The 25,903-nt window shown below is 36.0% G+C and overlaps 2 protein-coding genes across 3 annotated transcripts; both read left to right on the plus strand.

Annotated features, from left to right (window-relative positions):
* Positions 1 to 10,159: 10,159 nt before the first annotated feature.
* On the plus strand, positions 10,160 to 15,904 carry LOC125827568 (protein ACTIVITY OF BC1 COMPLEX KINASE 3, chloroplastic). 2 transcript variants are annotated; one of them, XM_049506865.1, is made up of 8 exons: positions 10,234 to 10,662; positions 10,749 to 10,976; positions 12,810 to 12,996; positions 13,118 to 13,145; positions 13,303 to 13,868; positions 14,022 to 14,208; positions 14,308 to 14,674; positions 15,646 to 15,904. In XM_049506865.1, the coding sequence occupies exons 1-8, from the start codon at positions 10,315 to 10,317 to the stop codon at positions 15,766 to 15,768; spliced, it is 2,034 nt and encodes a 677-aa protein (XP_049362822.1). In that variant the 5' UTR covers positions 10,234 to 10,314; the 3' UTR covers positions 15,769 to 15,904. The 2 variants fall into 2 exon arrangements, with proteins under 2 accessions (XP_049362821.1, XP_049362822.1); XM_049506864.1 differs by having other exon boundaries at positions 10,160 to 10,662; positions 12,810 to 13,145; positions 13,313 to 13,868.
* Positions 15,905 to 17,015: 1,111 nt separating this feature from the next.
* Positions 17,016 to 24,219, plus strand: LOC125827873 (uncharacterized). Its single transcript, XM_049507216.1, has 3 exons — positions 17,016 to 18,068; positions 20,822 to 21,508; positions 23,635 to 24,219. The coding sequence occupies exons 1-3, from the start codon at positions 17,016 to 17,018 to the stop codon at positions 24,217 to 24,219; spliced, it is 2,325 nt and encodes a 774-aa protein (XP_049363173.1).
* Positions 24,220 to 25,903: the final 1,684 nt, after the last annotated feature.

Here is a 25,903-nt window from a genome sequence, read left to right on the forward strand (position 1 = left end):
TCCGTTAAGACCTTAGAAATAGACCAAGTTGGTCCCCACGAACAAACTGGTCCATTTTCAAGGTCAAACAAGCCCCAAAGTAGGTATAACCAGATTTTATCGATTTTCGTGTGCTATTATCCATGAATTTTTTGTGATTCGATATTCCAGATTTTTTTTTGCTGAAACTTTTCATGGACGTCTATTAAGACCTTAGAAATGGAGCTAGTATGACCCCACGGGAAAACTGACCCATTTTCAAAGTCAAACGATCCCCAAAGTAGGCATAACATGATTTTATCAATTTTCATGTGCTATAGTACATGTATTTCTTTTTGTTCGAGATTTTAGATTTTTTGGTCGAAATTTTCATGGACATCCGTTAAGACCTTAGAAATGGAGCCAATTGATCCCCAAAGGGTAAACTGGCCCATTTTCAAGGTCAAACGAGCCCCAAAGCAGGTATAAACAGATTTTACCGATTTTTTTGTGCTATAGTCCATGGATTTTTGGTTATTTGGGATTTTGGATTTTTTTCGCCAATTTTTTTATGGACGTCCGTTAAGTCCTTAGCAATGAAGCCAATTGGTCCACACGGGCAAACCGACCCATTTCAAAGTCAAACGAACCCCATAGCAGGTATAACCAGATTTTTTCAATTTTCATGTGCTATAGTCCATGGATTTTTGGTGATTCGAGATTCTGAAATATTTTTTGTCGATATTATTCATGGACGTCCATTAAGACCTTAGAAATGGAGTCGATTGTTCCCTAAGGGCAACCCGGTCGATTTTCAAGGTCAAACGAGCCCTAAAGAAGGTATACCAAGATTTTACTGATTTTTGTGTGTTATAGTCCATGGATTTTTGGTGATTTGGGATTCTGGGATTTTTTTTTCCAAAATTTTTCATGGATGTCCGTTGAGACCTTAGCAATGCATCTAGTTGGTCCCCACAGGCAAATCGACCTATTTTCAAGGTCAAATGATCCCCAAAGCAGGTATAACCAGATTCTACCGAATTTCATATGCCATAGTCCATGGATTTTTGGTAATTCGGGCTTACAAATTTTTTATTGCCGAAGTTTTTCATGGACGTCTGTTAAGACCTTAAGCAATGGAGTCAGTTGGTCCCCATGGGAAAACTGTCCCATTTTAAAAGTCAAACGTGCCCCAAAGCAGGTATAACCAAATTTTACCGATTTTCGTGTGCTATAGTCTTTGAATTTTGGTGATTCGAGATTCCAGATTTTTTTGGCCAAAATTTTTCATGGACATCCATTTAAACCTTAGCAATGGAGTCAGTTGGTCCCCGCGGGCAAACCGGCCCATTTTCAAGGTCAAACTAGCCCAAAGCAGGCATTACCAGAATTTATTGATTTTCGTGTGGTATAATCCATGGATTTTTGGTGATTCACAATTTCAGATTTTTTTTACCAAATTTTTTCATGGGCATCCGTTAAGACCTTAGCAATAGATGCAGTTGGTCTCCACAGGCAAACTTGCCCATTTTCAAGGTCAAATGACCCCCAAAGCAGGTATAACAAGATTTTACCAATTTACGTGTGCTATAGTCTATGAATTTTTAGTGATTCAAGATTCCAGATTTTTTTTTACCGAAATTATTCATGGACGTACGTTAAGACCTTAGAAATGAAGTCAGTTAGTCCCCACGGGTAAACCGACCTATTTTCAAGGTCAAACGAACCTCAAAGCAGGTATAACCAAATTTTACCGATTTTCGTGTGTTTAGTCCATATTTTTGGTGATTCAGGATTCTAGATTTTTTTGGCTGTAATTTTTCATAGACGTCCTTGAATACCTTAGCAATGGAGCTAGTTGGTCCCCACCAGTAAACCAACCATTTTCAAGGACAAACGAGCCCCAAAGCAGGTATAACCAGATTTTATTAATTTTTGTGTGCTATAGTCCATGGATTTTTGGTGATTCGGGATTCCAGATTTATTTTGGCCGAAATTTTTCATGGATGTCTGTTAAGACCTTAGCAATGGTTCAGTTGGTCCCCACGGGAAAATCGGCCCATTTTCAAGGTCAAACGAGCCCAAAAGCAGGTATAACCAGATTTTACCAATTTTCTTGTGTTATAATCCATCGATTTGTGGTGATTCGGGATTGTGGATCTTTTTTTGTCAAAAATTTTCATGGACATCCGCTAAGACCTTAGCAATGGAGTCAGTTGGTCCTCACGGGCATACCGACTTATTTTCAAGGTCAAATAAGTCCCAAAGCAGGCATTCACGTATACTTACGCCAATTTCTAACGCCCATTTTGTCACAAACCGAGCCTACACCCTGGACGTGGCCGGCACTCAAGACCATTGTTGGTCCCCAAGCCAACCCTCATCCTGGCTGACTACAAGCGGAAGACTAACTTAAGCATACAAAAGCTTAAAACTGAAATAAAAATTCATAAAACTTAAATACAAACTTTAAGTCCAAAGAAAACTATGTATAATAAAGTATATACAACTCGCCATAAAAAGGCAACTTAAGTCTTTAAAACATTTAATAAAATAAATGAATAATACAGTCTTCTCAACTATACTAACTATCTATGAAGCCTCAAACTGATAAAGATGGAAGTCGGGACAAGACCCACGACATCCTGACTAAACTGAAAGGTAAATGAAATCCTCAGGAAATAAAGAGGCTCACCATAGCTAACTCGAACTCTCGGATATATCAACGAAGCTCTAGTTGATGATCCTGAATATCTGTGTCTGCATCATGAGAAGATGTATGCCAAATGGCTCAGTACGTGGAATGTACGAGCATGTAAGGGGAATTTTAAAGCATAACATAAGCTTGAAACTTGATAAAAAAAAACATACTTACCTCTTCTCAAACTTACTCAACTCAAGGAATACTCAAAACTACTCAAACTTACTCAACTCAAAAGTACTCAAGGATAAGATACTCAACTCAGAGATAAGATACTCAACTCAAAGATAAGATATTCGACTCTGGGTACTCAACTCTGGATACTCAACTCAATATAACTGAACTCATTTCAATATAAAGCAATTTAAAACAAGTGCAATATAAAGAAACAAATTGTTTAAAAACATGATGTCAACTCTGTGTGTATGCAAGGATACAACATAACTCTGAAATGTATGTAAAATACAAATAATTGTGTATATAAGAATACAATAACTTATGTGGGAGTTTCTCTAACTGACAACCATCACTTAAGAGCTATAGTGATGATACAGTACTTTACCTCACGCTGCCAAGGACCATTCTATACCTTGCCATCAGTATATGACCTTAACTTAACTTAGTGGATCCACTAGTCTATGTAAAAAAGATTCATCTAAAAAGAATGACCCTTTTCTACCCATAGTGGCTACATGGTTTTATGGAGACGTGAGTTATCTGAACTCATGCTCGCCCCCAATTCGGTGCTCAATACTACTCCCAAAATATACTAGCTCTTATGTTTAAAAAACATATTTCTTTCTGTTGATTTGAGATAATTGCTCAAAAACTTAGCTCAAAGGCTGTCTTAGAAATCTCAGTTTCCTCTCTTGCTTCATTTAGAAAACGATTACTCTTTTCTGAAAACTAGCCCAAAAGCTCTTTGGAAATCTCAATTTTCGATCTTATTTAAACGTGAAAACATTTTTAAATCTCTTTGGGAATACATAGTCCCCATACACTTCTTTGAAGAAAAGAACTTCAACTTTACTCTTTACTGAACTCAAAACTTAAGTCTTAAAACAAAGTTAAAACGTTTGTAAAAGACTTCTAAAAATATGATTCATGCCGAATTATGGACATGAACGACTCAATGCAAGGTTTTCAATAACCATAGATAGAACTCAAATACTTGGAACTCAAGAACTTCAATGATACTACTAATTTCAAGAATGCTCAACTCAGAGGGTTCATGCGGAATTATGAGCATGAACTACTCAACTCAAGGACTTAAAAATACTTCTCATCTCAAGATTGTTCGACTTATAATGTTCAAGCGAAATTATGGGCATGAACAACTCAACTCATGGACTTCATGGGTAATAGGTAATAGTCCCATGATTAGGATTATAATCTCGGAAGGGTTAGGAACTTGATACTCAAGACATAGAACTTGAAGATACTACTCCTTTCAAAGATACTAAACTGATGGAGTTCATGCGGAAGTTATGGGCATGAACAACTTGACTCAAAGGTCAAAATACCAATAAGGAACTCAGGTATACGACTCTTCTCATTCTATGAATTACTTTCTCAAAACTTAGTTCAAATCGATAGTTGATCTCAAGGATTCACAATTGAACTCAAAAGCTTTCTTGAACTCTACTCTTAACCCTTTCTTGAATGTTTATAAATTCAAAAGTTATACTTCATGGTATGAAGGATCTTATAATGATGAAATAGACTCATGAATACATTCTCCTCACTCGTACTCACTTGCTCGAGTCTTGAAACAAGTTATTAGAAATTGTAGAAGACTCCTCAAAATGACTTAAAGGACTTTCTTAGAATGTTCGAAAGAATTCTCAAAAACTTAACTCTTAACAATACCTTGAATGTGATTTATGAATTCAAGGTTGTGATTTGTGATAGGAAAGGTCTCATGATGTTTAGGAATGATTTTAGATAGCTAAACATGAGAAAAGACTGAAAACCAACATTTGAGAGTGGGTCCGCGACGCAGAGAGGTTTTTAAAATTTGGTTTTGAAAATGTCTTTTGACTCAGAACACCTCGTGTCAGCTCCGCGACGCGAAGCAGAAATTCCCAAATCTGGGGAGTGGCTGCGCGGCGCGGAGGGGGTTCCAAATTTCGATCGACGAAATTTCTTCGTTTTCTAACCCCAAGTCGCCTAAATTCTATTCTTTTTCTCAATCTCTCTTTAGATTTAAATACCTAGCACATGTACACTAGAATCTAACTCTAACCCCTCTATAAATTGACACATTAACCTCAAGAACTCTTCAATCTCAGCCCAATTCAAGAACGAAATCAAATTCATGAATACATAACAAGAACATCAAAGCTTCAACTTTTAGAACGAATTTAAAGCTGAAATTACATGATTGGCGTGTGGGTGAACAAACCCAACACTATGGAAGCTTACATACCTTAAGGAACCATCTTCTTGAAGCAACTTGAAGGAAAACTCTTGAAAGATGAACCCTAGCCTTAGCGTTTCTTGAATTTCTTGAGCGTAGAATCTTTCGAGTGAATGAGAGGGTTTTGATTTGTGAATTCTCATTTTCTATTTGTTTAAGGCAATTTAGATGACCTCCTAAGGGTTTTTAGGACTAAAATATCCTTAAAGAAATAAATAAAACGAGCTGGGAGTCGGAAAGATCTTTCACCAGGCAGTGAGGTCCGTGTTGGCTCCTCGTCGCGGAGCTGCTGCCATGTTTGCGCGACGTTAGTAAATCCGTCATAACTTTTTACTTAGAGCTCAGAATTGAGAAAACTCAGTGGCGTTGGAAAGAGGACTCGAAGGGCTTTCTATCTTGTAGCTCACCTAACTCATCTTGTGCTAGGAGTTATAGTCGTTTGAAGTTGATCCAAAACTTAAGAAAAACTTGGAATGACTTGAATGTTTTTCTCTTAGGTTCTTCTTGGAACTAAAGGTGCAACATCTAGTGACCTTAATACTCAAGAAATTTTAAATTCCTTGCAAAAATCTCACTCACTATGAAGAACGGTTCGAGTCTTAGCTCAAAAAATTTCTGAGGTATTACACATTTCCACATTTATAGCTCTTTTTTAGGAATTACCCAAATTTCTCGATTTTCGTGTATATTAACCCATGGATATAGCACCCCGGAGTACCCATTGTTTTTAAAAAAAAAAAACTGTATGAGGACATCCGTAATGAGTTGGGGAACCACCACATATACTCACACCATTTTTAACAGATATTTCCGCATTTACAGTTCTTTTTTTAGACTTACCCAAATTCCTCAACTTTTCGTGTGTATTAGCCCATGGTTCTGGTGCCTCAGAACTCCCAAAAAAATTTCTAAAAAAAGTTTATGAAGACCTTCGTAATGAGTTGGGGAACCACCACGTATACTCACACCATTTTTAACGTATTTTTTCGCATTTACAAACCCTTATTTAGCAATTATCCAAATTTCTTGATTTTTCGTATGTATTAGCCCATGGATTTGGCACACCGGAGCACCCAAAAATAATTTCTAATTTTTTTTATGAGGATCTCCGTAATGAGTTGGTGAACAACCACGCATACTCATATAATTTTTAACGCCTATTTCTGCATTTACAGACCCTTTTTTAGTAACTACTTAAATTTCTCTATTTTTTCGTGTGTATTAGCCCATGTATCTGGCGCCTCGTAGCACCCAAAATATTTTTCTAAAAAACTTTATGAGGACGTCTGTAATGAGTTGGAGAACCACCACATATATTCACAACATTCTTAAGGCCTATTTCCGCATTTACAGGATCTTTTTTAGGAATTACCCAAATTACTCGATTTTTCATGTGTTAATCCATGGTTCTGGCGTCCTGAAGCACCCAAAACAAAATTCCAAAAAAACTTTATGAGAAACTCCGTAATGAGTTAGGAAACCACCACGTATACTCACACCATTTTTAATGCCTATTTCCGCATTTGCATGCCTTTTTTAGGAATAACTCAAATTTCTTGATTTTCCGCGTGTGTATTAGCACATGGATCTTGCACCCCAGAGAACCCAAATATTATTTTTGAAAAAACTTTATGAGGACCTCCGTGAGGAGTCGGGGAACCACCGCGTATGCTCACACCATTTTTAACGCCTATTTTCGCATTTACAGGCCCTTATTTAGGAATTAGCCAAATTCCTCAATTTTTTGTATGCAGTAGCCCATGGATCTGGCGCCTCAGAGAACTCAAAAATAAAATTTGAAAAAACTTTGTGAGGACCTTGGGTAGGAATTACAAACCCTTATTTGTCGTGTGTATTAGCCCATGAATCTGTCGCCCCAGAAAAAAAATTCTAAAAAAACTTTATGAGGACTTCTGTAATGAGTTGGGGAACCACCATGTATTACTCACACCATTTTAATGTCTTTTTCCGTATTTACAACCCTTTTTCTAGGAATTACTCAAATTCCTCAATTTTTTTGTGTGTATTAGACCATGAATCTGACGCGCCAAAGCACCCAAAAAAAATTCAGAAAAAACTTTATGAGGACCTCCGTACTTAGTTGAAGAACCACGTATACTCACACAATTTTTTAACGCCTATTTCCTCTTTTACAGACCATTTTTTAGGAATTATCCAAATTTCTCGATTTTTCATTGTATTAGCTCATGGATCTGGCGCCACGGAGCACCCAAAATTTTATTCCAACTTTTTTTTTATGAGGACTTCCGTAATGATTGGGGAACCACCACGTATACTCACACTATTTTCTTACCCATATTTCCGCATTTACAGGCCCATTTTTAGGAATTACCCAAATTTCTCAATTTTTCTTGTGTACTAGTCCATTGATCTTGCACCTCAGAGCACCCAAAAAAAGAATTCTGCAAAAACTTTATGAGGAATTTCGTAATGAGTTGGAAAACCACCACGTATACTCACACTATATTTTTAACTCTTATTTCCTCATTTACAGGTCTTTTTTTAGGAATTACCCAAATTTCTCGATTTTTCGTGACTATAAGCCCATGGATCTGGTACGTCGGAGCACCCAAAAAATATTTCTGAAAAAAATTTATGAGGACCTCCGTAATGAGTCGGGGAACTACCACATATACTCACACAATTTTTTTAACTCTTATTTCCGCATTTACATGCATTTATTTTAGGAATTACCCAAATTCCTCAATTTTTTGTTTGTATTAACCCATGGATCTGACGCCTCGTAGCATCAAACCTTTTTTTTCTGAAAAAACTTTATGAGAACCTCCGTAATGAATTGTGCAACCACCACGTATACTCACACCATTTTTTTAACGCCTATTTCCGCATGAAAAATAATTAAGGCGATTTTCTTAGTTTTTCTTTTGTGTTTGTCATTGAATTTTTTGGTGTTATTGTTTCACATTTTTTTTTAAAACCTTTACCTGACTCTCAGTAATGACTTTGTAGAACAATACGTATAAGTTCACTATGATTCACGTCACTTTTTTGGTATTTTGGAGCCACTCAATAGGAATTAAGTCATTTTCTCAATTTTTTGTATGTGTTAGTCAATGAATTTTTTAGTGATGTGATTTTCAAGCACTTTTTTTTTTTCTAAATCCTTTACATGACCTTGGGAAAGAATACATATAGCATCATCATGATCCATACCATTTTTTTTAGTATTTAGGGTCACTTAACAAAAATTAGACGATTTTTGAATTTTTCGTAGTTGTTTGTCAATAGATTTTTTGCTAATTTAATTTTCGATCACTTCTTTTTTCTAAATTTTTTACAAGACTCTCTATAATGACCCGGTAGATCCACACACTTTTTGTTTTAAAAAATGGAAAATTTTCAAAATGTCAATATTTTGACATTTAATAGGATCCCTTAGCCATACTTTCAATATTTATCTAAAATGTAAATGTTTTAGTTTGTTATGTATCTTATTTATGTATTTTTTTATTTGTTTGATTTGCATGAATACAATTATTTAATAACAGAAATGAGAAAATCAAGGGAGATAATATTTTTTTAAAAGGAACATAAGAAATCTCCTTTCTCATTTGATTGGAACAACTTTCTTTTTATTATGTTTTCATCGTAATTGTATACCAATAATTTTTACATTTTATGTGCTTACTTTACCATTCAAATTAAAAATGATATTTTACTTTCATAGTGAAAACTACAAATTGTATCACAGTGATCAAAATTGTATAACAAGACTACCAAATATATTTTTCTTTTATTCGTATTACAAAAATATTACTGATTGTATCCCAATTTAATCTAATTATTACATATGAATATAATTTATGAAAGGATACAAGATTCTTGAAAAAAATAGCATACATGGTGAAAATAATACAATCTGTTGAGGAATGATACAATATTCTAAAAACAAAACAAATTGACTATGAAGAAATAGATATACAAGATTCTGGGGAAAAAATAGCTGCATAGTGGAAATAATACAATCTATTGAGGAAGGATACAATATTCAAAAAAAATAAAAATACGAATTGGCTGTGAAAAAAATAGGATACATCTATTCTTAAGAAATACAAATCCATTTGATATACCTATTTGAATGACTACAAACTAAAAAAGAAATATAATGTTCTTAATAAAAATATAAATGTTTAGTAAAAGAAAAACAATTGCCAAACAAAAATTAATATGAATACAATTCAACATTCTTCTCCGACTCTCTCTTTTTTCTTCTTCTTTTTCGTCTGCTATGTTCTTTTTTTCCGATTTTTTTCACCAAACCCAAATTCAAATCCATATTCACTTGTGCATATATTAGTAACCCTATTATAAGCAAAATTTAAAATTATTAAATATGAATGTATAAAAAATCAAACAATATATGAATGCTAATGTAGATTAATACAATCTATTAAATCTCAAATATGAGAACAAAATCACAAAAAAAATGAACAATGGTGTTTAAAAAACGAAAAATCTGAAATACATAAAAGAGGGGAATCTCACTAAAATACTTGGTAAATATGAAAACAATCGAACAATATTGTTTAAAGACGAATAATTCGAAATACAAAATACTTGGTGAATATGAAAACAAAATTACAAGAAATCTCACAAAATACTTGTTGACTTCGAATTTACCTTTATCAATGGGTGAAAAAACTTTTGAATTAATTGTAAAATTTCTTGAACAAAGTGTATGAAATTGGAAGAGTTGATTTTCTTGAACAAGGAAATGAGATAACAATGATGAAAAAAAGGAAGAAAGAGAAATGAGCGATTCGGGGTAAAACCTAGACAAAGGGATAAGTGGGTAATGATGATAATTTTGTTTACCGGATAATAGAGTAAAAAAACAGGTTTAATTTGCGCATGATTTTATTTTCTAAAATATTAAACTATTTTTAATAATCATTTTAAAATATAAATGTTTTTAATAACTATGTTAGAAATAGTGACTAATTTGTCAATTTCCCTAAAAATAATCAATCCAAATCAAACTCGTGCCTCTCCCATTTTTTTTTCATTATTTGCGTACAAAGTGCAGCCACGCAACAGGGAATGGTGGAAAAATAATATGGGCCAGATAATAATGGAATTATTGAGAAATTATGCAATATTGGCAAGGTGATTCATTCGTTGTTGCTCCACCTGTACTTCCTACCCTTTCCATACGATTAGTTTCTCCACCGGCAGCGTCTGTCAGACTGTCACGATGAGTTCTTCCGTGGCATCGTTCACGGCCAATCATCATATTATGCTGCTTTCCTGCGCCGATGCGGTTCGGCTTTCAGGAGCGAATAGCTCCGGCGGACGGAGAGTTAAGTTAAGACTAACTCCTCCTCGAGCAGCTCTGGTGGAGGCGAGGCCTCAGCAAGTACCAGCAATTAGAGATGTAGCCGGGAACAGTAATGTTACTGGGCAAACCCTTCAAGTTGGTCCATCTAGCAGAGATCGAGCCGACGATATGCAATCTGAAGCCAGAGCTATGACACGTGCTGCGGATGCTTCTGTTTATAGCCCTGATTTGTTATCCAACAAGTATGGCTCTCGCCCAATTAAGGTAAATCACTAAATAACGAACTTAAATTGATTTCGCTTCAGACTAGAAATTTAGATGCAAGTCCAATTTGTTTGATTGCTTCGTAGGTACTGAGAAGAGCTCTTCAAATATTCAATGGACTTGGTTCATTCGCCCTAAAAGTATGGCTTGACCAGTTGAACGGGGAGCTTGATCGGAAAATGAGATTGCGTGCCATTGAACTTAGGCAGACTTTCACCAGATTGGGGCCTACATTTGTTAAAATTGGTCAGGGTTTATCCACTAGGCCTGATTTATGCCCACCCGAGTACCTTGAGGAGCTCTCGGAGCTGCAGGTATTTTCTCCCTGCCTGCTTCTTTCCTGTATAGTGAATGCGTGTCCTAATATTTTCCTTGTGGAATTTCCGTGAATTTCGATTACAAACATAATTTTGGCTTAGTTAGTATAGTTCACTGTGAGCTGGGAAATGAGTGAGCTAGGTTGGATTTGGGTGGGTTATGAATGGGCTGAGCAAAAATGGGTTAAATAAAACCAACAGGCCCATATTTAATGCGAGCTGAAAACTGGTAGATTGATGGAAAGAATCAAACCACATATTCTTGTAATATTTCGCAAAAACCATTTCATGCATTAGAATCCATGTTTTTCTATTGACCATTTTCCGCATCTTTTGTGATGCTTTGCAACGTCGATTCTTCCTGATCGTTTTTGGTTCCTTTTTGCTTCTTTTTCTCTTGTTTAGGGTCTAATTCCCTCAAGACACTCCTACGTATCAAAACATATGAATATTACAATCTATAGAGTTACACTAATAAGACACGATAATAAAAATACTAAATGTGAGGCAAAGAATGTATGCATTTTTGCCCAAACATCAGTATACCGAGGAAATGATCAAAATGGTCCTTCATGTATAGGTATTGGATTGTGTTGATCCTTAATATATATCACTTGATAGAAATAGTCCTTAATGTATGTAAAATGGGTATCATTTTGGTCCTAAGCCCTAAATTTAACTTTTCTCTGTCAAAAACTAATGTCAATTTCTCAAGCTCATCCCTGTCTTCTCCTTGATTGCTGCCTCCCTTTCTACTTCTCTCTTAACTGTCATCTTATATAGATTCTTTTTAAAAAACTTCTCTTTTCATTTTTGAACTATCTTTTGTGTAGTGTTCATTGATTCTTAAAATAGATGAAAATTTATTTTTTCCACCTATTTGTAAAAGTTCATATCTATCGAAAATTATTTGACTCCTTGTAGACGTCTAACAACCAACAGTTACCTCAATGAGCATGAATAAAGATTAAGTCTTCTACAAGCACCCTCCTATCACAATGAGTATTGAATATTTCTAAAGGAAGATGAAGAGTTGACGAGTGAAAAAAATTGCAAAAATTCTCCATTATTTGTTACTGTTAATTTGTAATCTCTTTTGAATGAATTAGATGATTTTTGGATTGGATGAACTAATTGGTTAATTCAATGAAACATGAAATTAATAGGTGAGCTTTTTTTTTGCCCTTTCACCTAGTCCAAATGAATTTTCAGTTTCAGTTGACCCAGAAGCTAGAAATTACTTAAAAGAAGGAGAAAAAAAAATGTTTTTTTTAGGCTGCAAAAGTTATGGGTGAGTTGGAATAAGCATCAATATATGAGGTGGACTAGAATTCACAATATGATAGAACATCTACGGAAGAACCAGAGAGGGGGCGGGCAGGAGAAGAGAGAGATGAGTTTGGGAGGGAGATGTCAATTTTTTAACAGGGAAAAGTTAAAGTTAGGGCTTAGGACCAAAATGATACCCATTTTACATACATTAAGCACTATTTCTATCAAAGTGATATATATTAAGGATCAACATAATCCAACCCCTATACATGAAGGATCATTTTGATCATTTTCTCTTGGTATTCTACTTGTATACGGCCAAGTTGGCCTTGTTATTATCAATGGAATCTTTTATTTGATTGAAAAGCAAAATGAAAGGTAGAAATATACTAGCTAATCACTATTTATCGCTTACCTTACTTTTTTCTTTGTATCTCGGGTTCATTGACTTTCTACTGAAAACCTTGAGATATAACTTGTTATCAGCTTATAATGTTTCTAACTGAAATACAACCTTTGATTGCCCAAATAAACTTGACCTTTTTAACTACTGAGCAGGATGCTTTGCCAACATTTCCAGATGCACAAGCATTTTCATGCATTGAGAGAGAGTTGGGCCGTCCGCTTGAAACTGTCTACTCATCTATATCTCCATCACCTATTGCTGCAGCCAGTCTTGGTCAAGTTTATAAAGCTCAACTTAAGTACTCGGGCCAGGTCGTTGCTGTGAAGGTGCAACGGCCAGGTATTGAAGAAGCAATAGGATTAGACTTCTACCTAATAAGGGGAGTAGGCATCCTGATTAATAAATATGTTGACATAATTTCAAGTGACATTGTTGCTCTTATTGATGAATTTGCTCGCAGAGTTTATCAAGAGCTCAACTATGTACAGGTTAGTTTTTGAAACACTCTTAGATAATTCTTTAAATGGATGCATATTGGATGATTTAACTTTATATATCTGGAGTCAAGGTAGTGTTGAAGAGAAGAGCTGCTGAGTTGATAAACTTCTACAACATTCCTCTGGGTTTGAATGTTAATTTTGACAGGTTAATGCAGGAAGGGCAGAATGCAAGGAGATTTAAAAAGTTGTACGCTGACAAAGAAGATGTTCTTGTTCCCGATATTTTTTGGGACTACACAAGTGGGAAGGTATTAACAATGGAGTGGGTTGAAGGTGTCAAGTTGAACGAGCAAGAAGCTATTGAGAGGCAAGGGCTAAAGGTTTTGGATCTGGTAAATACGGGCATCCAATGCAGTCTCAGACAGCTGCTCGAGTATGGTTATTTTCATGCTGATCCTCATCCTGGGAACCTTTTGGCAACACCTGAGGGGAAGCTTGCTTTTCTTGATTTTGGGATGATGAGTGAAACTCCTGAAGAAGCAAGATTTGCTATTATTGGTCATGTTGTTCACATGGTCAATCGGGATTATGAAGCGATGGCTCGTGACTACTATGCTTTAGACTTTTTATCTCCCAATGTGGATGTTTCTCCAATTGTACCAGCACTGCGAGACTTCTTCGATGATGCACTTAATTCAACAGTAAGCGAGCTTAACTTCAAAACACTTGTAGATGGTCTGGGTGCTGTGTTATATCAATATCCCTTTAATGGTGAGTTGCTAGTCTTGCAATCAAATGTATGCTGATCAATATTTGAAATGCTTAATGGATAAACTTTAACAAGATATTGTTGCAAATAATAAGTAAGTCAATTGTTTGTATCATGCCTGACATTGCTGCTTTGGCTGTTTGAAATTCATGCAGTTCCGGCTTATTACGCATTGATTTTGAGATCTCTCACTGTTTTAGAAGGTTTAGCATTATATGCTGATCCTAAGTTTAAAGTGCTGGCTGCTTCATATCCATATTTTGCTAAAAGGCTTCTTACAGATCCTAATCCATATCTGAGAGATGCTCTCATTGAGTTACTTTTCAAGGATGGGAAATTCAGGCAGGCTTCACTTTTCCCTTTTTTGCTCCTTAACTAAACTTAGTTCATTCTTCTGATGCGCAGCTAACAACGTGAAGCTCTTACTCTTGGTTATTACAGGTGGAGTAGACTTGAAAACTTGCTTGTCCAGGGAAAGAAAGACAGGGACTTTTCTGCAAAAGATGCGTTGCAACCTGTCCTGAAGTTGTTGTTGGGTCCAGATGGTAAAGAATTAAGGGATTTGGTTATCAAAGAGGCAATCCGTGTCAGTGAAGCTATTATTCTGGGTTCAGCTATTGAATCATTTAATTCTGTTCCTGGTCCCATGAGGACTTTTGTTTTCAATGGAAATGCAAGTGGTCCCTTTACAATAAGTGCTGCTGAGCAACAGAGCTTAATGGAACTTAGGGCACAGGTGATCAAGATATGGGGACTATTGCAATCCTCAGAGAATTTTGATCCGAATCTTTTCCAACCAATTTTGCAGGTTAGAAGCACTCTCTTTCCATGTAATGTAATTTTGATAGTTGGATTCAAGTGGTTCATGTAAGGATGGAATGGGGCGGTTCAAGGCGGGGTGGGTTGAGCTTAACCTGCAAATTCTTTAATCCGCCCCCCGCATAACAACTTTTTTCATTTTCAACCCACCCGCCCCGCATAGACCCGCCCTGCATGAACCCGCCCCGCATAATTCTTTTAATATTTTCTTTTTCTAGTTAAGTTTGATACTAAAAATAAAATTCATACAAATAAATTCGTTTTTTTCATTATGGTGTATTAATTTATTGGATAATGACTTAAAAATTTATTTTTTGGAGGTTAATTAAGAAACATGTAAGAAATTGTAATATTTTTTATTGAACCGTTTTCATATTCTATCTTGAATATTTTAGTAGCTTTAAAGAAATTAACTTAATATATAATGTTTTATCACGAATCACATATACCCGCAACCCGACCCTCATTAGTTTTTAAAAAATCCACTTCAACCCGCCCCACACAACCTTAAAACCACCCCGCCCCGCCCCATTGCCATCCCTACGTTCATGTGTTCTTAGCTGAATGATGCAAAGATGGTTTCACACATATAAATGATATATATACCCATAATTATACATGGATAATATGTGTGTGAATCTTTTGTTTTGAAATGCACTTGCCCATTGTTCTTCATTTAGTGTGGGAGGGTGGGAAAAGGCTTTGTTGGTAAAGCATGATGCTTACTAGTGTTATATACCATAGTAATTGCATTGATGTGTTATTCAGCATTTGATGTTTTCGCCATATTCAAGCTTCTAAGTTGGTGTTCGGTTCAGAACACTGAAAACTGTTTTTTTTTTTCAAGTTGCAAAATTTCACCAAAAATGTGTTCCAACCGAACTCCATTGAAGAAGGGTTTTGTATTTCTGAAGATAAGAGTTTGTCCTTGCTGCTAATTGTTAAACCATACTTGAGCAGGTACTTCAAGAACCAGAAGCACGCAGTATTGGAGGGCGTGTAGTTGGTGGAATATCTCAACGTCTTGCAGCGCGCTTACTGCAACAAGTTCTTCGTGCACCTGAAACAACTGCTGCTGCATAATTGTTTGTCTTGAACGTTAATATAATGTAACTGTCCATAAACATACTTTAGCCTGTCAAAGGAAGGTCATATGGAATATAAATCACATCAGATGCAACAATCAATAATCCAAGGCAATTGGCTTTTAATTTCCTAAGTTGGGTTATATAAAATTTAAATGTGCTCGAGTTGCAGACCGGCAAGGAAGATGTCTAGCACTCAGACTAACTTATAGAAAAATCTCATACATTTGGGGCTTAAATACATTCACTCTCGGAAGTTTCCCAATTACAAAAGTCTTGGGATTTTTCATTGTTCTTGGATACATTCTTTGGTTGGTTGTCTAATACATTACTTTTTTTTTTACCCTCCCTAAGAGCTCCCACCCTTTTTTGCTCCCTTGGTGACTCGAACTCGCAACCTTTGGGTTGGAAGTGAGGGGTAGCAACTCCCTCTTGTCTGAGAGGTGGGAGAGATATATCTTAGAGGGATAAGTATGTATCTAAAAGGGGATTTTTGTAATTTTTTAAAATGACAGGAAACTTTAGAGATTATGATATTTTAAGTTATGTATTTATGTAATTTTTATCAAATTTTTGTAATTATATAGACGAGACAAATGAAAAGTAAAAAAAAAAGAAGCGAAATAGGTTACTTGCCAAAAATTAATTTTAATCTCTTCTCGAAGCTATGAAAATGCAAAGAGAAAATATGAAGAGTGCTACATTATAAATTCATGTATGAAATATAGATATATAGCTAGAGAACTCTATATAGCTATTGCAAAGAATAAAACCACAATTTAGCAATACAAAAGCTTGTTATCAAAAGATAATTAAGCCTGCGTTTTTTCTAGGACTCCTTTAAAAAATATTGTCAACCAAATTAGAGGAAAAAAATAATTTGATCATTTTTGTATATTTGGGTTTTGAAAATAAAATCCTTTATTGATTAACTTATAAGTTAGCCTAAAATGAGGAAAATAAGCTTCATATCATAAATTAATTAAGTAGTAGGTATGGTTTTAATAACTCGAGTTTAATTTATTCGTAAATCTTTTTTCGGATACATTTTTTTTAAAATTAAAGGGTTTATTTCCATAACAAAATGGGAAGGCATAACCCAAAGATAACTGATTTTGATGAAAAATAAGCAGATGAAGGTGAGATTCATAAAGATATAAAAGGACTCTTTGGAGATCTAAAAGGGATCAAAGCTCAATTTTTGTAGGGAGGAATTGCGGGCGACAGAGTAAGTAGAAGACGGCCATGACTAAAGAAGACTGTATGGAGAAAGACGAAATGGATTCGCTGTTTGAGGGAATGGTTCTCTTCAATCCGAGTGCAGATGTCGGACATCATGCCCAATTATCCACCATAGCTGATGCGGATGCATCCGCTTCTTCCCCATCGCAGGTATCTAATGAACCCCTTGATGAGAACCTTTTCTCGGATCTCACTCTCATGACTCCCTCTCAATCCCTACTGCTTGATGAAGAAGAAGATGAAACTCAACCTCCATCTGATCTGGCGTTGGTATCTCGGCAAAATTCCAGTAGGAGAAGAAAAAAAGCTGGATTAAGGATAGGATATGGCAGAGATAGAGATTATGCTGACCATCTGCCACAATCGTCCCATACCCACCTCAACTCTCACTCTGACATAAGCTCCGTTCTTGCTGCTATTCAAGATAAAGAAGCAAACCAAGAACAAAAATTTGAACAGGAAGCTGAGGAGTCGAGGGATGAAGAAAAGAACATCTCTTCTATCACCACAGCCAAAGAGCAGGATTCCTCAACAGAAAAGCTTAACAATGGCACTGACTCTCTCAACTACCCTAATAAAAAGCTTAATTTGTCCTCGGCTACTCCTATTTCATCTACACTTGATGACGACGAATACATGGATGCTGGTCATCTAAAAGTTAAAGCAAACCCAGTGGAGTTGAAATTCGATCAAATCAGAGCCACCATTGCAGACAAGCTTAAGTTGGCCCAGGAGGCGGTAATCTCCGTCTCTGCACTGCGGAAAGAATCTATCCGAAGGAGAAGAGAAGCTGTCGAAGAATTCAATGGGGCATCTACCCACCATAGGGACTTGGAGAAGAAGCTGGATGAAGCTTGTGAAGCAGAGGATTTTGAGACCGCTGAAAGGGTCAGTGAGAATCTTGCTTCCGCGGAGAAGGAAAAGGAACAGTCGGTCATCCTCCTCAGAGATGCCGAGACATACTGTGATGTCATTGACACTAAGATGCAGGACGTTCTTGTGTCCCTTATTCAAGCTGAGGAGGAATGTGTTTATTTGCTACGAAGATTTTCAGAGGTGAGATATTGAATTGTATGCAGATTATAGATTGCTAAGGATGATGAACCTCTTTTGTTTTCCTCTCCTGGTGGTATAATCCTCTGTCTAAAAATGCTTGTGGAAATTTGTTTTAGCCAACATTTATATGAGCAATTTAGAGTTTTGCAATTAGTAATTCAACTACTCTTTAATCTCAGGCTAGTCCGGGATGGGCTTTTATAATCCTCTTTATCTTGTCTGCTTTATTTGGGTTTACTCCATTCCTTAAATCTCACATTTTATTCCTACACAGCAGTACAAATCTCTTGTAAAATTCTTAGGATCTTTGGCAAACACGAAATCTAATGCAAGTATAACAGCAACAATCAAGCCTCAATCTGAACTAATCAGTACCATCTATATGGATATCTTCTCTTTAAATTTGTTCTTTTCTGAGCTGAATCAATAAGAGTTTGAAGAGATTATAGGCCTTCTTAGACTTCCATTCATATAATTTTGGGGAACTTTCACATATAGCCACTCAAAAATAGCCTAATTACTCTCCATAGCTATAGTTTGATAATTACAATTCGTAGCTAGGGAGGAGAGAGGCGAGCGAGACTGGGAGAGAGAGGAGAGAGGCGAGTGAAAGAGGGCAAAGAGTTGGAGAGAGGTGAATTGTATATGTATATCGGTTAGATGATTGTATATTATACGAATGTATTTGTATATATGGCAAGCGAAATTGGGAGAGGGAGGAGAGAGGTGAGCGAGAGAGGGCAGAGAGTGGGAGAGAGGTGAATTGTATATGTATATTGGTTAAATAATTATATATTATACATATGCATTTGTATATATGGCAGCGAGATTGGGAGAGAGAGGAGAGAGGCGAGCGAGATTTGGAGAGGGAGGAGAGAGGCGACCGAGAGAGGGCAGAGAGTGGGAGAGAGGTGAATTGTATATGTATATTGGTTAGATAATTGTATATTATACATATGTATTTGTATATTCTGGCGAATTATACATATACAAACGTGGTCAGCCCATGTAAGTAATGTATAATGTTAGCCGCAAGTGATAATTATAGCAAACTATAACTATGATTAGTAATTAAGTAGTATAACTTTACATAACCGCGTAATTTTCCCTATAATTTTAGGGTTTTCTCCTTTCTAATCTCACATTTGTGACCGCTATGTCGCATCTATGCATTATGGCTTCTTCTTCTTTTTTCCTTTTAATAAGGAAAAAGGGATGTCCTAACCAACTGAACCAACAATATTTAATGTTATTATTATATATTTGATGGGAATTCCTTTGTATATATTTAGAGTTTCGCTATGGTTCAGGAAAATGGGAGTGAGGGAACTCGTGCCTCCCAGAGGTTGCCAATTTGGTGGAATTGCATGGCATAGGATTTTTCCGAAAGATTGTTTCTTCTTTTTTTTGTGCTGCTTGAATTTGGATATTTAGGTGAATTTACATGTATCTCTGTTTAAACTGCACAAACCGTTGCCTTGGTAGCAAAGTATTTCAGCTTCCCTTTTTGAACAAGTGATATATTTTAGCTTCTTCCATAAAGGGACTCCTTTGATCTAATCCTAGATTCCTTATCTGTGACGTGTTGTAATCCTCTTGATAAATACGGCATGTGCCATAATTAATTCAATCTTATAAAGGCTTCTCCTCCACTCCGTAAAATCTAGATTTCAAAATCTCCTTTCACCCAAAAGGACCTCATCTAAGGTTATTCTGTAAGACTTTATCCCTCAAAACCGGTTGCACACATTTTCTCTATATCACCGAGATAAAAATGATGTTTGCTTGTTGATATTAGAAGTGGCCAATCAAGATGAGATCTAAGTGCCGGTTTGGATTAACTTATTTTTAGTTCTTTTTGACTTTTAAGTAGTTTTTTAGTTTTAGAGATGTTTGGAAAGGTTATAATGTGCTTTTAACCACCCACTTTTAGGCCAAAAAAGTTTAAAATAAGTCAAAAAGTCAAAAGTAAGATACCTTCTACTTATGACTTTTAACTTTTGACTTATAAGTTACTTTTTATAAGCCCATCCAAACATGCCTTTCCATTTAAAGGATCGTGAAGCAGAATATCTTGCACACCAAAGTAAGAGGATGCTTTTGGCTTCTAAGTTCCTTTTCTATTAAAGGAAAATACCAAAAAAATGTTTTTAAGCACTTACTTTTAGGCCAAAAAAGTATAAAAATAAGCTAAAATCGAAAAGTTGGATATTCCCAACTTATTGACTTTCAGCTTTTAGCTTATAAGTTACTTTTAGAAGCCAATCCATCCAAACACCCCCTAAGTTATCATAGTGTTCATTACTTCAGAAGTGGAGCCAAGTGGAGGAAGTTAAGGAGAACTTGAGTATGATGATCCGAGATCATGTAGGACAGAAACGTGTAAACTGTCTATTCTAGCTAAGGTAATGCTACTTACCGGCAGCCAGAATCTGATACAATAAAGACCAATTATATTTCTTCAGATGGACATGGACTTGCTAGTTAACATTCCGGCAGAATATATTTATGTGTTTCTGTCACTTCTCAAGTTGCGCATATATATGCATTGTGTAAAATAGTTATTCCACTTGAATTTTTCAATTACTGTTCTTCTCGAGAAGGAAAACAGAAAACCTTTTCAACTACTGTATATCACATAAGTTTTACTGAATACTGGAACACATATTGCTGTTGGAAGTATTTCTTGTGTGTAAAGTATTTTTTGCTGATTTAGGTCAGGTTATTTGAAAATTTTAACTTGATTTTTTCAGGAAGCTGCAAGTAATGCAGATTCAATTCTGATGGATGCAGAAACAATATCTTCAAAAGATGGTGCTGAGTGGCTTTCATCAGTTGAAGCCATAGAAGTCAGCAAATTTGAATTAGAAATTCAATCCCAACTAGTTCACGGAGCTAAATCTGTTTTGAATGAATCAATTGATCACTCAGTGGAGGATGATCGGAGGGAAATAGATGTTCTTTGCAAGAGAAAAGAAGTATTGGCAGAGGAACTGAGGGAACTGCTTGCCTTTGTGAAAGAGAAGGAAGCAGAAATAGCAGAAAATGATGCTCTCATTCAAAAAGTTGAGCATAGGATTGATGGGGTTGTCTCATGCTTTAAGGAGGTTCAAGAAAGTATATATAATAATTATGATAAATTGCAGTCACACCTTTCTGAGCTGATGGCTGAGAATGATGTTTTACTGAAAAGAAAGAAAGATATTGATAGTTACCTTTCTCAGCAAGAATCAAGAGGAGAAAAGATTAAGAATCTTTCCAGGATTTCTGCAGATGAAGCAAACATGTATGAAGAAGTTGTTGGTCTTAGAAAGAGTCTGGCTGTGTTCATCTCGAAATCCAAGGCCTATAGACTGAACCTTGCCAAAAGTGAAGAAAGGATTTCAGAGGAGGTGCAAATTCTCAAGCAGGATTTTTTTGCTGCAAGAGCTTCACTTCAGGTCAGTTCTGCTTTTAGTATCTCTATTCAGGTTCTCCCAGAAGAGCAATATCTATGTCAAAAAAGATACATGCACTCTTTTGCATTCTCACCTTAAAGTGAAAAGTATGTTGCTCGTGATATACTGGGCTTAAAGTACTTACAACAATAGTTACTCAAGACCGAGCTACTTTTTTTTTTTTGATGAAGTAGTTTCATTGATGACATTAAGAAGATGCAAGTAGAGCACAAAAGAGAACACAAAAAAAGACCTGAGTTAGGTTCATTGCATGGGAGGCTATTGTAAGACCAGGGAGCTGACAAAGTTCATAAAATTGTTGGGGAATTTACAGGCAACAGATTGTGCCAACTAAAAAGACTCATTAAGCACCTAGCCTTATAGAGTGATTATTGTGGATACACCATCAAACATCTTCTGTTCCTTTCTGTCCACAAACACCAAAAGACGCTAGCAGGGATCATTCTCCGGATTTTCCTGATGGCTGTATTCGTTTTCCATGTGCTCCAGTTTCCAAAAGCCTCCTTAATACTCTCAGGCTGGACCTAGCTGAGTCCAAACAAAGAAGAACATGTTCCGCTCTGTAGCCACTCCCCAATGTAGAAATAAATGGCTCTAGGTTTCTATACTTTTTTTATTATTATTTATTTTCTTATGAAGTAATTGTCATTAAGAACAAAGGCATTAAAGAGATGCATAATTACAAAAATAGGCACAGAGTTAGTGCTAGAACAAAAACCCAAAAACAAAAATCTATGCTAGAATCAGGGAGCTAACAAAGGCCAAAAAATTGTCAACATTGTTTATAGGTTAAAGAAAGTGCCAACTGAGCATACTAGCCAGGCATCTGGCCTTAAGAGTGTGGTTTGGAGTTGAGACACCATCAAAGCATCTTCGATTTCTTTCATCCCAGACGCACCAAAAAATTACTGTTGGGATCATCTCCAGATCATTTTGATGGTTTTATCAACTCTCCAAAAAATCCAACTGACACAAGCTTCCTTGATGTTTAGTGACATAACCCAATGTAAACCAAAAATTGAGTAAAAGAAGTTACAAAGGTCAGTTGTGAGGGCAATGCAAAAATAGATGGCTGACATTTTCAGAACTTTGGTGGCACAAATAGAATCTATTTACCTGGGTTATGCCTCTTTTCTTGAGGTTGTCCTGAGTAAGGCAGACACCGTTAAGTGCTATCCAGCCAGGAGAAGCAGGAAACTTTAAGGGGTATCCTAATCTACCGCACATGCTTCCGTGGCCAATCCTCTAGAACACCATTTTGGGAGCGCATATGATCATATCCAACTTTAATTGTGTATTTCCCTACTTAACAGTTTCCCCATCAGATTAGAGGTGAATCTAGGATTTCTAGAACATGGATGCACCACTAAAATATAAGGAAATAATGTATAAGAGGGACTTGATCCTTAGGGGTTGTTTGGTAGGGTGTATAAGAATAATGTTATGTTGTTGATCTCCCTTACATGAATCCAAATTGATTCTCGGTGATTGACACACCCCTCCTCACCCTTGTCTCCACAACCCTCTCCCAAACTTTCATAGTGTTGCTAAGCAACTTGATACCCTTATAATTGTTGCAACTCTCTGAATATCATCCTTGTTTTCATAGAACGGGATCATTGTACTCCAGTTTCATTCTTTGGGCATTTTTGGCGTCCTAAAAATAGCGTAAACAACTCAGTTAGCCACTCCATACTTGTTGTGTCCACGCTCTTCCAAAATTCCACTGGAAACTCGTGGGTAAGTCTTTTTGGTTTGCAAATAATAAATTTTCAGCATTAGTATTAAGAAGAATGGTATGTTGTGCATGGGACTTAATTGGTGACCATCTAGTATTGCATGTGAAATATTTGAGCTTCTTGGGATTTAATTGGTGACCATGAAATCACCAAATATTTCCTTGCATTCATTTAGATGCTACTGTGTGTAGCAACACTGCACAGGACTTGTATTATTTTGGTAATAGTTGAAGGTTGTGAGCATGATTATTGCCTTTCAGTTTAATAAAGGTCATTGTTTTTCATTTATTTTATGGGCAGTGCTTGGATAGTTTTTAGCATTTCTTCATTTTCTATTGCAGTAATATTACTCTGCATCTCCACTTGCAGGTGTTATCTTCAACTAAGTCAAGCATCCAGCAGGAAGTTGAATCCTGTAAGCAGCGTCTTCTTTTCATTGACAGGAGACTTCCGGAGTTGGAGGCAGAGAAGAAGGTTGCTGCTGCTACAAGAAATTTTAAAGAAGCAGCACGATTATCTGCAGAAGCTAAGGCCTTGTGCATTGAAAAGGAAGAAATACAGAGGAAAATGGACAGTACTGAGTCAGAGCTTAAGAAGCTTGAGGAAGAAATATGCCACACGATTGATAGGATGCAAGAAACTGAAGTGCAGATTTCATCGAAGGAAAAAGAGTTGGCTATGGCTAGATTCCGGAGGCTAATTCTAATTGCTAGAGAGGCTATAGCTGAGAGATCAGCTGCCTTGGAGTTGGGTGATCATGAAGAAGCTGAATCTTTAATGGCAGAGGCTGATGCTGCGGAGGTTGAAGCAAGAAAACTTCAACCAATTTACAATTTCAATGAAGAAGCGATTGAAAATTTACCGGAAGTTTTCATATCAGCTGAGCTTGTATCCACGCTTGGTAACAAGCAATTGGCTGAGTTGGCTGCTTCTGCAAATATAGCGGCATCATGAATTATATGCTAACTTAACTAATGAAAGACTTTTGGCTTGGGTTTTACTGGCAGCTTTTCCTGACATGAATAAAGCATTTGTGAGGAACTTGTTGGTGATAATGACTTTTCTGAAAAGCACAAAAGACAAAAATGGCGTGCAACCAGATATGATGTGCAAGGTAATGTCTTTAGTATATAAAGGTCGAAGAAAGTTAAACAGTAAGTTCACTTTGGGTACACTCTCTGTGTGTGTTTTTTGAGGCAACAAATCCGTGCAGATCTATGAAAAGTTGGAATTGGTTTGATCAACATTTTTTCGCTTCTTGATAGTATTGTATAATGCCTTAAGATGAACAACCATCATCGCATTTCATGTTGTTTAAGAGAATGAAAAGTGTGAAATTTAAGGCCAAAAAAACAATTGGATAGCATGCTTTTGTACCAATTCTGTAAAATGATTGTAAACCATCGAAAGGGCATATATTATGGGGGACAAACATAGTGGATGAAGTTTTTATAGCCACGGAAATGTTACAAGTGTTGTAGACATAAAGAGTCTGCAAACAATATTTGGTCAGGTGCAGCATTTTCTTTATTAATCTTACTTATGAGTCATTTTATACTTATTTCAAACGTTTCGCTTCATGAGTCATGGATAGGCAGTTTACTCTTCCTTATACGTTGATACTTGGTTCTCAAAAAGCGAAGGAGAAATGTAAGACAAAAGGTGTGCGTGCTACTTCCTCATCTCATTATTTCTTTGTTGATTAGTGTCTAGAGATAGGGGTGGCAATTTCATCCCATATTAATGAAATGAGTCCATTTTGCTCATATTTAATGACTTGGTTCACTCATATTTTAATGAGTAACTTTCACATATAGCAAACACAAAATTCATATTTGTATGTTATAACAAAGTTTGCATAATTGCGCTCCATAGAAAACATAAATATGTATATTTCGCTATACATATACAAAAGAAATTAGTTGTATAATCTGCTTTGGTATACATATACAAAAAGATCAATTGTATAAAGTGAGAGAGGCGAGTGAGTGAGCGAGATCTGGGAGAAGGGAGAGAGGGGAACGAAAATATATGTATATATACAATTTTCATACATTTTATACATTTGCGTTTTTGTATAAAGTGAGAGAGGCGAGTGAGAGAGCGAGATCTGGGAGAGGGGAGAGAGGGAACGAAAATATATGTATATATATAATTTTCTTTCGCTTTATACAAACACAAACGCATTTTATACAATTTGCGTTTTTTGTATAAAGTGAGAGAGGCGAGTGAGAGAGCGAGATTTGGGAGAGGGGAACGAAAATATATGTATTTATATAATTTTCTCTCACTTTATACAAACACAAACGCACTTTATACACTTGCGTTTGTATAAAAAATGAGAGAGGCGAGGGAGAGAACGAGAGTGGAGAGCGAGATTCACCAGGAGGGGTGAAATAGCAACAGTTTGCTATGGGGTACAATTAAATCAAACTATATTTATAGCATTTAATTTGAATTAATAATTTGCTATTATATACAATTTCCCCTATTTTAATTGGTTAAATATGGGCTTCAAGCTATTTTAAGAGTCTCTACAAATATGGTCAAATACAGGTATCCATATTGACCCATAATAAATCACTTAGTTTTCACTTCCACTCAAAATTCTTAATTGTGCTAAAGAATAAAAAAAAAT

This window comes from Solanum verrucosum, unplaced genomic scaffold (genome assembly GCF_900185275.1).
Source record: "Solanum verrucosum unplaced genomic scaffold, falcon-dt-bn FXZP01000064.1, whole genome shotgun sequence".
NCBI classification, from domain to species: Eukaryota; Viridiplantae; Streptophyta; class Magnoliopsida; order Solanales; family Solanaceae; genus Solanum; species Solanum verrucosum.